Source organism: Centropristis striata, chromosome 2 (genome assembly GCF_030273125.1).
Source record: "Centropristis striata isolate RG_2023a ecotype Rhode Island chromosome 2, C.striata_1.0, whole genome shotgun sequence".
In the NCBI taxonomy this organism is placed as follows: domain Eukaryota; kingdom Metazoa; phylum Chordata; class Actinopteri; order Perciformes; family Serranidae; genus Centropristis; species Centropristis striata.
Window position 1 is genome coordinate 27520859 of NC_081518.1, and position 15988 is coordinate 27536846.

The following is a 15988-nucleotide window of genomic DNA, read 5'->3' on the forward strand; positions in this document are numbered from 1 at the left end:
GAAATAATCTCATATCTTATGTTTAGATGTATCATGCATCCCAGATTGTCCTGGTTGCAAGATGGATATCCAGGGTCCCGAAAGATATCTGTAAAATCAACATTCACAGCTAAATTGTTGCAACTTACACAATTAAAGATTTACAATAAGACTTATTTTCAGTGCTTACATTGATGTCCCACTCATAGCCCAAAAATAAAAACAAACGTACTACATATCTGAATTCAACACAGACTCAATAACTCAATCTTTTCGTTGTCAAGGCCGTTGCTATGATTCTCTTTCTGACAGGACAGGACCTGTCAGTACCCTGACGGTTAGCTTTCATGCCAAAGAGAAAGTGGGTCTCTGCTATAGTAGCTGGCAATGGAAATGCTACACACTGCAAGAAGGAGAAATATTTTCAACTGTGCACAGTGGATGGAAATGCCATGATAAAAGATCATATTTAGACGCATATGTTGATGACAGCCATCTGAAACAGGCAGCTCAGGAGGGGAAGTTATTTTGATGTTATAGCCTATAAAGTTATTTATAGGGCACATAGTGATTTGTATCTTGTTTTGTTGAAAAAAATGTAATAAAAGTGTGTCACAGTTGGCCAGCAGCCTGCTTTGTGCACACTAACAAATACAGTATACTGTGTTGTCTTTTAAGAAGGTATCTGACAATAGATAAGTATGTTCTATTACACCAATGCAGTTCTTGTGTTTTGAGTTTATTAGTGTTCAAATAAGCCACGTTTTTCGTGGATTTGGGCAAACTAAACATAATTTTTCATCTCCAGTGGTAACGGGGCGATTGGTTTGCTGATAAGTGACATGATTGTTTGTGCGGTAAACTTAAGGGTCCCAGTTCGGGGGCTGGAAAATATGGTCAGTCCAATGTGACTTACCAGATTAATCCAGGTTTTTAGCATATCTTTTGTTGCTACATGGCAAACAAGGTACCAGTAGGTGCAGTAGATTCTCAGAAAACCAACAAGACCCAGCATTCATGATATGCACGCTCTTAAGGCTATGCAATTGGGCAATTAGTTGAAAGGGGTGTGTTTATAAAAATAGCAGTGTCTGCCGTTGACTTTTCAAACTCAAGACTATTTTGTACAAACTTTGTTTCTAGGATTTAGCAATCCTGTGAATCACTAAACTAATATTTAGTTGTATGACCACAGTTTTTTTATAACTGCTTCACATCTGTGTGGCATGGAGTCAACCAACTTGTGGCACCTTTCAGCTGTTATTCCACTCCAAGATTCTTGGAGTGGAACAACATTCCACAATTAATTTACATTTCTTGGTTTTGGTTCAGAAACAGCATTTTTGATGTCACCCCACAAGTTCTCAATTGGATTAAGGTCCGGGGATTGGGCTGGCCACTCCATAACATCAATGTTGTTGGTTTGGAACCAAGATTTTGCTCGTTTACTAGTGTGTTTGGGGTCATTGTCTTGTTGAAACACCCTTTTCAAGGGCATGTCCTCTTCATCATATGACCTCTTCAAGTATTTTGCAAACTGATCCATGATCCCTGGTATGGTAATAAATAGGTCCAACACCATAGTAGGAGAAACATGCCCATATCATGATGCTTGCACCACCATGCTTCACAGTTTGGGGGTCGTCTGCGGCCCTTGGACCCAAAAAAAACAATTTTACTCTCATCAGTCCACAAAATGTTCCTCCATTTCTCTTTAGGCCAATTGATGTGTTCTTTGGCAAATTGTGCACATGCCTTTTTTTTAACAGAGGGACTTTGCGGGGGATTCTTGTAAATAGATTAGCTTCACACAGACGTCTTCTAACTGTCACAGCTCTTACAGGTAACTCCAGACTGTCTTTGATCGTCCTGGAGCTGATCATTGGCTGAGCCTTTGCCATTCTGGTTATTCTTCCATCCATTTTGATGGTTCTCTTCCGTTTTATGCTACGTGTCTCTGGTTTTGCTCTCCATTTTAAAGCATTGAAGATCATTTTAGCTGAACAGCCTATAATTGTTTGCACCTCTTTATAAGTTTTCCCCTCTCCAATCAACTTTTTAATCAAAGTACGCTGTTCTTCTGAACAATGTCTTGAACGACCCATTTTCCTCAGGCTTTCAGAAAGAAATGCATGTTCAACAAGTGCTGGCTTCATCCTTGAATAGAGGCCACCTGATTCACACCTGTTTTTATACAAAATTGATGACCTCACTAATTGAATGCCACACTGCTATTTTTTTTAACACCCCCCTTTCAACTAATTGCCAAATTGCACAGCCTTAACAGCGTGCATATCACGAATGCAGGGTCTTGTTGGTTTTCTGATAATCTACTGCACCTACTGGTACCTTGTTTGCCATGTAGCAATAAAAAATATACTAAAAACCTGGATTAACCTGGTTAGTCACATTGGACTGCTATTATTTTGCACACTACTGTATATATAGTATATATCAACAAACAACTCTTTGGCATGCTGAATGTGGTAAACTCTTTCCAACCAAGAAAGCAGTATTATAAGCCTCATGAGGTGGATAAAGATTAACTATATTACATGTTGCTATTCAGTTAGGAAACTATTTGCCAATAAAATGTATTTCTAGCTGTTACTTCATCTGTAAAAATTTAAAAAACATGTCACTTAGGATTGTTGTTTTTTTCATGCCAACAATTCTCTCACATGCTGAAAGCTAGTTGCCTCTTTTATGGGAAATTACACATGAATGCATGTCAGTTAGTTTTTAATGAAGCATGATTTTGTCTCCCTATTAGGATGGAACCTTGTGGAACAATGCTGCATCATTTTTACTTGTTATGCAATGTGACTGATGGTGTGAATGTGCAGCAAAACGATTCTTGATGAAGCTTTTACCGTGTCATTGAAGGGAACTGCCTGTGCATTTCATTTGGATTATACTCTTATTAAAAGGAGTGAGCTGCTTTTTAAATAATCCATTCCGAGGTAAGATAGTGTGTCTGTGGACACTTCAGACACTTTCTGTAGTTTCACCTTCCCACCCATCAGCTCTGAAATTAAAAGCTGGCCCAAAAGAGTTGAAGGCAAAGACATTTCAGCGAGACATCCCCACACAAAGGAAGCACATCACATTTGATGTTAATTCTGCTTGATCACAAGCAGGTATCTGGTGCATGCGGGGCAGACTGTGAAGTCCCCGCTTCCCTCAGCACATATCACCGGAGCCTCATTGAAAATAATGATCACACTTCTCCTGCCATTTAAATCGACAGCAGCTCATACCAAGCCACAATCCCCCGTGTTGTGGATTAAGACATTTACTGAGTGAGACTAATGGGGCTCATGAACCAAAGACACAAAACAACATTCAGCTGAACGTTGTGTGTGACACCATGTCACAGTTTTAATGGACGAAGATCCTGAACCCAAGATACTGTTTATGAAAACATCTGTCACAGGAAATGAGGCAAAAGAAATGTGATTTTCTATTGAATACAACATGTCAAATAGTGGTTTATAATACACCATAATAATACACCATCTACCGGCATCAACACGTTGTCACTACAAACTCTTCAGATACCGATGATAGGTAAGAGCCCCTCTGTGTCACACATGGACGCTCCTGGCTTGTTACATGCATAGTACTGTAGTTTTTCAAAAATAAACTTCCATTCTCACAGGAAAAAGTTAATATGTTAAGGCAATAAAACTACTGGTTACAGTTTGGAAAAAAGAAGAGGATCTGGGTTCAAAACAACTACCTCGTACTTGATGAATTTACAGTGGTGCAAGGATGACTTAGAACATGACGTAGAACATAACGTAGAACATGACATAAAACATGCGATAGAACGTGGTGTAGAACATGGTGTAGAACCTGACGTAGAACATGATGTAAAACATGTGTTAGAACATGACGTAGAACATGACACAGAACAGGAAATAGAACAGGACACAGAACAGGACATATAACAGGACATATAACATCACATAGAACATGCATAGAACATGTCATAGAGCTTGACGTGGAACTTGACATGGAAAATGACATAGAACATGCGTACAACATGACAGAATATGATGCACAACATGACATAAAACATGACATAAAACATGACGTAGAACATGACGTAAAACTTGACATAGAACTTTACGAAGAACATGACATAGAACACAACACAGAACACATGTAGAATACGACACAGAACATGACGTAGAACATGACATAGAATATGACATAGTACATGACATAGAACACGACTTAAAAACATGTGGTAGAACATGACTTAGAATACAACATAGTACAGGACCACAACCAGGAAATAGAACATGACACAGAACGGGACACAGAACAGGACATAGAACTTGACGTGGAACTTGACATGAAAAATGACAAAGAACATGCGTAGAACATGACGTAGAGTATGATGCACAACATGACATAGAACATGTCGTAGAACATGGCGTAGAACATGACATAGCACATGACATAGAACACAACGAAGACCATGACATAGAACATGGTATAGAACACAACATAGAACATGACATAGAATATGACATAGAAAATAATGTAGAACATGTCATAAAACATGACAGAACATGACAGAACATGACATAGAACAAGATGTTTGTGTAAGCACGTTGCTGAACAGCTTAACTTAAAACAACAACATTTCCTTCAGGTTTCAAACAGGACAATAACAGCGTTCTCCTGACTGATGTGATCTTATGTCAGTGCAATCTGTTACTTTCTGCCCGTGTGTGTTACTGATTAGAAAGTCAGACCATTTATAAAAGATGTTGGCAATCTTCAGAAAACAAACATTCGATGCCCATGACAACAGCTGGCAGCAGCGAGCTGGCAGCTTGTGGACACAACCTCCTAAAAGATCCCATTAATGTGTTCACCAAACAGATGAATAGAGAAACCTGTTGCCAGTCCCATTAATTTAAACTGTTTTCTAGTCTACTGCTGGTTACAGAGAAAAGCTCCTCAATGTAAATATTACTCATTTTTCTTTAAATCATTATTTTTTCCACATAATCTGACCCTTGAAGCCGCTCTATGATCATCCAAAAGCTACGAAATCCACATTTTTAAGTGGTTAGATCTAATAAACAATTTCTTCACCATGAGACAGACATTAGGTAAGTGTTTGACACAATCTGGGGGAATTCTGTAAAGATGTTTTAAATAAAGAGCCAAATGGTGAATTATAGGATCGGCCAACTTCAGTGGTCTATCAATAATCAATATTGACACCAATGAGGATGATTAGGCCATCTCTATTAATAGTATTAAGGGAGTATAAACTGAAATGATACAAAATGAAGAATAAAGAGAAATAATGATTAAAGATAGGCCTTTCAATTCATTCAAATGTTGTATTTTGTCATTCATTTTAAATGTCCCTTCAATTTCCTTTTTCTGTGATTATATCCCAAGAATAAGTCTGACTCACTGGCTTGATGGGCAATTTTTTTTAGTTTGCCGCACACAAAGAGAGAAAGATTAATGGCACTGGAAGCATGGAAGGCCTCCCCCGCCTCCCCCTCTTTCTCCATACTTTCCTCCCCTCTGATGTCGCTTGCAGGAAGTTGCTGAGCAGACATGTCATCCAGCAGAGTACAATTGAGTTTGTAATCTCTGACCCTGCAGTGGCAGAGAGTCTCTGTCTCTCTGTCTCTCTGGCTCTCCCTTTCAAGGAGAGATACTTGTGGTTACACTGCTGCTGGGTTGGGGCTCGGCTGGATAAAGATCTCTCCTCAAATGAACACACACAGGCATGTGTGACATACAGCAATTGCTTAGGCATGCCTGGGGAATGCTGGCAAAAACACTCAAAATCAGCTCGACGTAATGAGTGAAGTAATGCCTGTCCTCAAATTTGGATGGGAACAGGCGTAAAGAATAATGATTAAATCCAGAGCTCTACCAATCCCTGATAACGCCATCGCAGGGAAACATGGTCGCCCACTGACTCCGTGCAAAGTACTAAGTGCCTGCGCCACACAACCTTCATTCATTTCCTCATTCCAAAACAGAAAACTGGCACAGACACTCGCCTCATGAGGAGCCATTTTGGGGCATCAACAACAAACACCAGATGTGGAGATGGGAGATAAATGTCAAACATATTGATTCTATGCTTCATTAAAGCTTATTGTGGGGGGTTGGAGTTTGCCTGCGGCAAGGCACTAAATAGATCACAGCATTAAAATCTACAGAGGTCTCGTTTTTCCTCTTTTATGCAAACATTGTTTAACACAGTTAGGGCCATTATTTCAAAGGGAGCACACACTGAGAAGCAGAAGACTCTTCCATAAACTAAAAATAAAAAAGGCTGTTGCTATTACATCTGCTGCGACATAAAAGAATTGCCAACATACCTATTTAAAAAAACAGAAACAGATAAACATACTTTAACCACAAAATCACAGGCTTTTAAAGTCTAGGCTTTAACGGTTCTAGTCCATTGACTTGATTTAATACCTCTGATTCTCTTTGCTTCCCTCCATATATTTAGTCTAATTTGGAAGGAATAATTTATTTTTTCCTTATTTGCTTTATCCACCATTCCTTTAAATGTGAGCAGGGAAGTTCACTATGCAGCAAGGTAGGAATGTGTGTTGAGGTCTAAGAAGTAAAAATAAATAAAATGGTATTTCTGCCATGAACAAAAACACTCGACTTAAAAACAGGTTACATGTTCTACAAGGAGTTTTGACATGGTTATGAAACAGTCTCAATTTAATATTGATGCCCCTATATGACCCATAATCAAACAAGGCGAGAAGACCAGGTTTTTCTATGCAGTTAGCCTGAAACTAGGGTTTTATTCAATATGAAGTCTAACTAAACTATTTACAGCAAGCATACCAGAAGAGCCGTTTACATTTTTGCAACATTTTTATGGTTATGGTGAGAAAAAGAAAAGAACTGACCAAAGGGACAGTGATAGAAAACTAGCAGAAACGCCAGTAAACATTGGTTGGTCATACAACAGTTGGTCAACAGATTGAGATAATTTGAGATTTTAAAGGATTCAGAACTACTTTACATTTAGTCATTTAGCAGTATTTTTAAGGAGTAGCACTGTACTAAAACTAATTCTGAATAGGCCAATTTCCACCTAGTCGTGTCTTTCTTGCAAAACCAATGCACACACTAGCCAGATCAAGATCTTTACGACACAAAGTGGTGGTGGTTTGCATGGCAACTCTACCGCTTTTGTCGACAGAGGTCGCCTAAATCAACACAAATAAAGTTTGTTTGTAGCGACTTTGACCAACGTAAAAGGGATAATTGTTGTGGAGGTACATTTCTTTCTCTTTTGAATACTTCTAGTGCTTTGATATGTGGTTTAGGTGTGTTATTACAATTTTACTTCAATTTTAGCCGCACAATCGGTAATAGTTGGTGATTGCTACTTTGAATCTTGAATATATCATAACTTAACCCTCTTGAAAAATCAAGAATACAGAAATTGCCTGATGACTAAAAATTGATGAGTTTTTTTTTCTCTTTTCAATGCACCAACTGCAAACAAGAACTGATAAACTCAGTTTCATATCTTGTTATTTTCAGTCTGCAACTGTCCATATAAGTCAAAAACTGTGAAATTATTTAATTATTATTTCCTGTTTATTTTCGAGAGGACTTTACTGGAATAATAATGACTTTGGTAACATTCATCCAGTTCAGAAAAGAGACAGAAAACTTTCTGAGATTACTCACATGTTGAAGAGGTCTGATTTAAAAGAGCAATAACGATCATATCATTGTTTAAAGAATAAAGCAAGAAGAATTTGAACCTGTTTAGCATTCAGTCTAACACTTCATACAGCTTGGTATTCTGTTTCCTCTCTTTGATTCTAACTTATTTTCATCAACACTGCTGTCTTTTGGACCATCAAAGGAAGCCGTCTGAAATTACTCGTGTTGCCTTTATCTTTGTTCCAAGTTCCTGTGATCAGCATACAGCGAGAGGAACAAGTCCTGTTCAATGAGCAGAACAAAATGGAGGGTGAGATAATAAAGGGGGCTTCTCTGGCAGTTTCCCCTCCGACAGCAGGAACTGTGTGACATTCAATGAAGTGGTCGAAGGGCAGCAGTGAAATTCTAAATAGTGTAGCAGGCCATTTCAAGTCTGGCAGATGGTTCTATGTATTTTTCATGCTGTTGAAAACCTGTGACTGAGGTTTGGTTGGTTGTCATCCAGTGCCTGGGGACTCTGGGCTGAATGCATTCTACACACCACTGCAGAATCACATGATGTCTGACCTCTCTGTCATGGCAAACTGCCCAGCAAGGAAAAGGGAGGAAAGGGAGGAATGTGAGTGCGTGTGACTGAGTGTTGTGCAGAAAGCGATAGCAAGAGAGAGCGATGCCTAGTTGCACTGAAGTGTGCACGTCTGTTCACTAAGCATGATCTGACTTCCCCATGAACACATACAATTTCACAGCCCTGACTTGTAAAACATACTGTTAGAGAGAAAGTGAGGGAAAAAAAATATGAAGATGGAGGGGGGAGGGGGGAGGGGAGCAGGAAGAGAGGGGAGCAGCCACTGCTATGGATTCACGCAATGTTACAGAAAAAAAGAGGGAAGAAAAAATAGCATTGCCTGACTTACCTTCCTTTGGAATGCATCCAATATATCCTATGAGTGTGTGTGTGCATGTGTGTGTGTGGGGGGCATGCTGGCAGGAAGGCTTTCAGCATATAAATATCACATTACCACACAAGGAAACGCAGGCATCAGTCCGAGCTTCCAGCCGGCCTAACAAGCACGGGAGCTCCACTCTGGAGGTCAGAGGGAGAGCTCGCACAAATGGAATTCCACAGAAACCAGCACTTCTTTTAACAGATAAGTGGCTAAGCTTGCAGCTGTGTGATGTGCTGGGCGCCTATGGTTCCAGTTATGCGGCATGTGCTGGTGTGCATACATCTACTGAGCTGCAGTCTGTATACAGTATATTCTATTATTCAAAGCTGAACAATACAATAAAGAAACACTTAAAGGAGTTTAAAAAGTATAAGCACAGATGTAGATACATAGAGATTGAGATAATACAAGCAGGAGCCTTAGAGCATATCTAATCCAGACTAGACAATGATTGCATTATGATGGCTCTGTGTAAAGCTTTTGAAATGGCTATGTGACACATTAGCAATTTCCATCATTATCTATTTAGTATGCATTTTCGTTATTATTTTTCATTGCTAAAAATGTTACTTAAAACTTCTATCAGTGTTCCTTTAGAGTTTAATCTGGGTCAACTACTAGCACACACTATTTTACAGTATATATGCTGATTGCTATGGTCTCATGCAGGCACTAAAATGTATGCAGATGACACTGCTGTATAGATATACGCTATGTAGATGATACTGTATGCAGATGATAACGTTATATACATTGTATGTATGCAGATAATACAGTTATGTAGCCTGGCAAACTTAAATGCTCTAGGATAAACCTACAACGAATCAGACCCACGAAATATGACTCCCAACCAATCAGAGTAACAAAGTGTATGATGCAGCACTGAGTATATAAAGTTGGGGCAGTGCTTGCTCCAATTTCAAGCAGGAAAAACAAGGCAGCCTGGTCAGAGACTATCAAATTACAGCTACAGTACTCAGTACACAAAAATGTGTTTCTGAAAGCAATTGAGGCATGATATAGGTAACGCAGTAAGAGAATCAGTGCTGCTTAGATTCAGGGTTTGACCTGAGTTTTGTGCATTGTGCTGGATGCCAATCATCATATCAATCATCCTTGGATTCAACTGGTTTCCAGGCTTCCACAGCTAGATTCATACACACCATGCAGATTATACTGTATGCAGATGATACTGCTCCGTACATGCAAACAAAATGGTCACCTACAGTAGGAATGGTCAAACAAAGCATGAGAAGAAACACAACATAAGGATAAAAATAATTTGTATATAGTATTTTAACTTCACTACAAGACCATAAATTATATATCTATATATAATGTTTGATAATTAAGTATTTTCACTCTTTCTTCTTTTGTCATTGTATTATGAGTCCTGCTGATTTAACCATATTGTTAAAAATGTCCTTAAGTAGTTCTAGTGATGTTATATATTCATTAGCTTTATTAGTCTCATTGTTTTTTAAGCCATAAAATGACTTTTTGTCTTAACATAGTAGGAAGGGGTTTCCAGTAGGTCATGAGAGTGCAACAGTGAGCCAGCATGCTCAACACCAGGACCTTAAAAAACAATGCAGCTAAACGTAAATCAGGCAACATTAATTTAATTATTTACACGTTTCCCTGTGACATGTCCAAAAGTCCTCACTAAAAATAGCCTTTTGTCAATTTCTTCATTTTGTGTTAGCATAGCGTGTAAGTGGATCATGACTTATTGATCAAGGAAATGTGAAACCTGAGTCTAGACCAGTTGGGGACGACCGCTATAAACCATCCAGTACAAGCCATGTCTCAAATATGTGTCTATCTGATACACATATGTGCCAGAGGGGCTGCTATATGTCAGCTCAGTAGACCTGAGGCTAAGAAAACATGCTTATCTGTGAAACATTAGTCTGCATTACTGTTCACAAACCTGTGTGAATGTTGAAACTTCCAGTTTGTATTACTATGTCAACATTTCATAATCAGGAAGTTCATAGGGTGCTGTGATTAGATAATATTAGTTCAAATACACACACAAAGCCTTTGCTTTCCTGTCCTTGTAGTCATTTCGTATGAATCAATAAAGCACTGAACAGTCAGTGGCTTTGCTCTTGCATGCCTGTCCAATAGACTAGACCTTTTCTGACTTGTATTCACTAAGACATGCAGCTCTGCAGCCGCTGATACGGTCTTTGCAACAGAGAAATAAATCTGACCCTTATTAAGAGTGTGGATTGATCCAATCAATTTTTTCACCACAGGAGTCAGTTGATGGTGCGATTCGAGCTCTGTATGGGGTGTGATGTGCCTTTGCCTGTGCTGTCAAACACTCTGAAGAATGAGAATGGCTCTGTGTATGTGTAGTCAATTGTTGTACTCAAAATATAGCTTCAATTTATGCTCAGTTTTAAAATATTGGACAGTTGAGTGTCATTTGTATGTGTGAAGTAAACCATCTGCAGCATATCCACCACCCGTAAACCTGCTTAGCTTGGCTGGTACTCTCTACTCATCCTTTTTAATTATCTCACGCTGCCTGTTCCAGCAAAAACATCCAAATTTTCAATCCGTGACATACCTATCTTTCTCCCAACCCCCCCTCCTTCAATGTCTTCTGCAGTCGGCAGGTCAGGCGCACGTCTCCACCCCGTTGCTGAGTGAGCACTGGGGGGTAGGGGTGGAGAGACAGAGCACAGATCATAATGGCCGGCCAATTATCAGTAGTACGGGGGCTGGGGAGTTGGGAGGAGTGAGAGATTATGGGGAGAATGGATCAATACACCAGTCAGTTTCTAATGAGGGAAAGAATTGGTCCAAGTCAAGCAGATGGAAATCCTGCTCAGCCTGGGGTGGTCTTTCTTCACTGTCTGTCAGCAGGGTATCAGGTTTTCTGGGCTCTCTTTTGTACAACAGCGCCCCAGCAGGGGAAAGACTGCCATCACACCGGATCAGTGATATTCAAATATTTACAACATTTACTGCGTTCATAGTGTTTCTCTCATGCTCTCCTGATCCACCCACATTCCACTTTCTCTAAATATTTCATACATCACTAGGGGCAGATTTAGAAGAGCCTGAAGAATAATGGCTGTCTGTCCTTCACCAACCCCCCTTTTAACCACCCACAACTGCCAGCCAGGACAGTAAATCCTACACCTCACCCACTCGCCCAGCCCAGTAGCTCAGCTGTGTGCTACTATGCACTCACACAACATGCACTCTTCTGCTTACATGGAAGGAAACAAGCTTGACATGCTAAACAGCTAATAGTCTCTGCTTATTTTGTCAAAATGGTGGCTGGAATAGGCACTAACATACTGTTCAGCACCATCATTAGGCTCTTGGTACTGCTGTTCTTCTCCAGTTGCTTCACTATTTTCTACATCTGCCTTTCTTTCTTTTTTTTCTGAGGGGCCTTGTGTTGGGTGGGGGTGTTATTTATGGCTGCTCTGTGCAAGTGGACACACACACACACACACACACACACACACACACACACACACACACACACACACACACACACACACACCCTTTCACAGGATGAAAGGGCAGTCACACTGCCTGCAAACATGATTTTACAGCCCTGGGTGGAATGAGTGGTGGAGGAGAGAATGAGGACAGAGTACAAAAGGGGAAAGCCCTTAGATTTACAGGTCCCAGCAGTCAGAATGCAAACCATGTAGCAGCACACATTTTAAAGCTTTTTTTTCTTATTCAAAAAAAAATCCAAACAGACAAATGAGACAACTGTCGTAATACAGGAAGACGCATGTTAAAACGTGTGTGCAGAGAGAACACAAGTACATTCTGAAATGGGATCATTGCTTTTTCCATGGCTTTGAATTGGAACAGAAGCCTGTGCAATCTACAAATGTGATACGTTTCAGTATCTCATCATGTCATGATTGCATTTGAGCGTGTGTGTACATGTGTATGAGGGCGAGTAGCTTCGCAGGGTTGGGGCATGTTTGCGCAATGTGCAGTATTTTCAACATTTCACTGCAGACTGATTATTGACACAACTAATTTATTATTATAATAGCAGGCTATTACTTTTTTGGTGATCGACTAATTGATTAATCATCACGGTTGCATTAACAATGTACGGTACTATACTGTAAAAGGATGAGACTCAGACAGACCTCAGACAGAGAAGTCTCTCACAAAGCCGGAGGCAAAACAGGCAAGTAGAGGATGGTAATGTAATTAAGTTTATATGTGTTCCATTGACAGCAAATGGGAGAGTGACTCTATATACACATGATGACTTAATGGGGAGTGGGGTGTATTTGCAATTAATTAGAATAATTTGCGGGTTTAAAAGCTCAAATGCACTATTTATGAGTCCAATAAGGCAGCACTGACCATACTCCACCTCCAGATTTTGCCACATCACATATTCAGAGTCACACCAGAGTCCTTGTAAGATTCTGGTTAAGGCTGGATTTCACTTTAAGTGTTCATGGAAGACATAAAATAAAAGGCACACAAAGCAGCAGTGCACTCTATTGTTTTATTAGCAATCAGAGGGTGCTCTTTGCTATTCATGTCTTCTGTGGCTGCAAGACAAAACTGCACCCTTTTGCTGCAAATTTATGCTGCATAAACACAATAGGCTGATTCCAATGTAGTGTGCCTATATATATATATAAACCATTTTGGTGGGAGGTAACTCGCAGTAATTAGGGCTTGGATTTGTGTTTCAGTGGTGATTCCTGTGGTGCACACTCCCTCATACTGCCCTTTTTGCAGCAAATGTATGCTGCATAAACACAATCGGCTGATGCCAGTGTAATGTAAATATAAAACCCTCTTTGGTGGGAGGTAAGTGGTATAATGAGGGCTTGTAGTTGTGCTTTAGTGGTTGTTCTTGTGGTGCACACTGCCTCTAGTGGGAAATACTGTAAACTGGCAGAGAGAAATGCTGGTGAAAAGGTGCATCCTGACCTCTGCTGGTCAGCGGTGGTATTGCAGCAGTCTTTACATGGTACAAAATGCATGGTCATCTCACTCAAATACAGCATTTCTCAGTAACATTTCTAAGAAATACCAGATAAAAAAAAGGGTCGATAGTTGAATGTCACATAAAACTGTCCAGATTTTCTCAAAGCAACCATAAAGCAGTAATTCACAATGAGTTAAACGCATTAGAGTGTTTCTGGAGGATAATTAAGCTATTAGACTGCATTCGTTTTTTGTCCTGTAGTGTGCGGTCTTTCATAAAATAAGTTTCTGGATGCCTGTGAAACCACTATGGACTATGCAAGAGGTCTGCGAGTTAAAATTTGGTTGAAATGCAATTCCAACACTATTACCTATGATGAGACAGAATTTGGTATTTAGCAAAGTCTCCAAAGGCAGAGGGACTGAAACGTTTTAAGAAGGGGGAGGACAGGCTTTCTAACAGTCAACACAACGTAACAACAGCGTCAAACAGACCTCCTCCAAGTCAGCCAAAAGCAAATTACACATTTTTGCCTATTTTTTTTCCAACTACTTGTATTTGGATCACAAAGTAAGCAAGCACTGACAGTCAGTTCTAGAAAATAAAATACTCCTGCATTGAGATGGAACAAAATTAACATTGCAAAGCATCACAGCAGCATGATGTGGCATCATTTCACACTTTTATTCACCTCTTTTTGTCCATCATTTCCCCTCACGCCTTGTTAGGGTTGTTATGAGACATAGCCTTGTTTCAAACCTGAACTGTGACCCACATCTTTAAATAATAGATAATAATCTAAAATTACATAATTTATCAGAGCCAGAAATTGTTTAAAAAATTATTTTCAGTCCTCGAATTCTTCCTTTTATTCCAAATGTATTCTCTGAAATTTTGCCAAAAACAAACCTTTTGCACTAACCAGATCCTGTTAAAAACCAATAAATTCTGCTCTTGTTCGCACAACTAGGAAGTCATGAGTGGATCGGCTGAGACCAACAATCATGTGACAAAAATTCAGTGAAACTTCAACTGAACCATTGTCTGTTTACAGATCGGAGAGGAGAGGATGAGAGAGTATGTAAGGTACTAAAAATGCAAATATTTAAATTTGTATAGCATGTGGAGCCCTCATATTTTTCCATTATTTGTAGCACTCCAGGGCACTTGAAATATGTTGTGCATATATAGAAAAAAAGAAAGAAATGTATTATTATTATTATTTTTAGTTAAGGGCATCATAACTGTTTAATTTTGCGCAAAAGAGATTTCTGTGTTCTCCCTACTCCTAGCCTAATTGTTCTGTTATCATAGAGGTGCAGGACTTATATAATAGAGTGAAAAACGAGGCCACAGTGAGCAAAATGTGACACGGCCAAAAAAGTGCCCCCGAAACTGCCTGGGGTCCACAGGGTTACACTCATAATTCTTGCATGGTTTAATGTTTCACTGACCTGTTCTCTGAACTGCGCCTGCGACAGGCAGTCAGTCACGTTGACGCAGCCCAACAGGCAGCCAGTGGGGTATTCTTTGGGAAACATGGGCGCTGCACAGAAAACAATCAAAGAACACGCTGTTGTCAAACATCTAGAAGCAAATCACTTTCAGTATTCAGTCTGTTTGTGGTTTTCTGTGAACAGTGTGTTTACCTTTCTTGTTGATGTGGCGGTACATCATTTCCACCTCAGAGATCTCCTGAGGAGTGGGCTTCTTAGCTGCAGCAGCAATCCAAAGACGACCCCGATGGGATGTGTACCAAGTTCGACCTTCAACCCTACTCACACACACACACACACACACACACACACACACACACAAAGTGTCACAGGCCTGACATGAAACAAGTGTATTTAAGAGTTTTAAATTGTGGATTTTTAGGTAAGTACTGAAATTTGGTTCATTCCCAAAGAAGGGCTGTCAAGCAATTAAAATAATTAATCTAATTAATGACATGCTTTGTGATTCATTCATCTAAATTAATCACATAAATTTGCAGTGAAAAATATTCAAATGGATTCGGGTAGATGAGTCAATCAATGGATAGACATTATAGACTTTAAATGGCAACACCTCTGTTATTTCCCCATCCTTACAGAACATTTTTTTTTCACTTTTCATATGTAATAACGGCCATAACTAAAAAATATGACATAAAATCCCCGTTCTCTAACTTCAAAATTGCCCTGCAGTCCACAGCAGACTTAATTGCTTACTCATAGGAGATATTTCAGGCTTGAAGTACATGTATAGTAGGACAGTTTTCTCCTATCAAAAGTTAAATAAATGTAGTTAATATAAAATAATATATAATATATAAAATAATTTGATTTAAATATAAATTTAAAAAAGGGTGGGAAATGATGGGTTAAATGCAGAGGTTGAATTTCCCATTGTGGGATTGATAAAGTAA

At 39.4% G+C, this 15988-nt stretch overlaps 1 protein-coding gene across 1 annotated transcript in view; it reads right to left on the minus strand.

Annotated features, from left to right (window-relative positions):
• trip4 (thyroid hormone receptor interactor 4) overlaps nt 1-15988 on the minus strand; it is a 99049-nt gene that overhangs the window by 76089 nt on the left and 6972 nt on the right. The window contains exons 10-11 of the mRNA XM_059355945.1: nt 15228-15352; nt 15033-15124 (exon numbers count right to left, since the gene is read on the minus strand). Coding sequence (XP_059211928.1) covers nt 15033-15124; nt 15228-15352 — 217 coding nt within the window. The remainder of the gene's footprint in view (nt 1-15032; nt 15125-15227; nt 15353-15988) is intronic.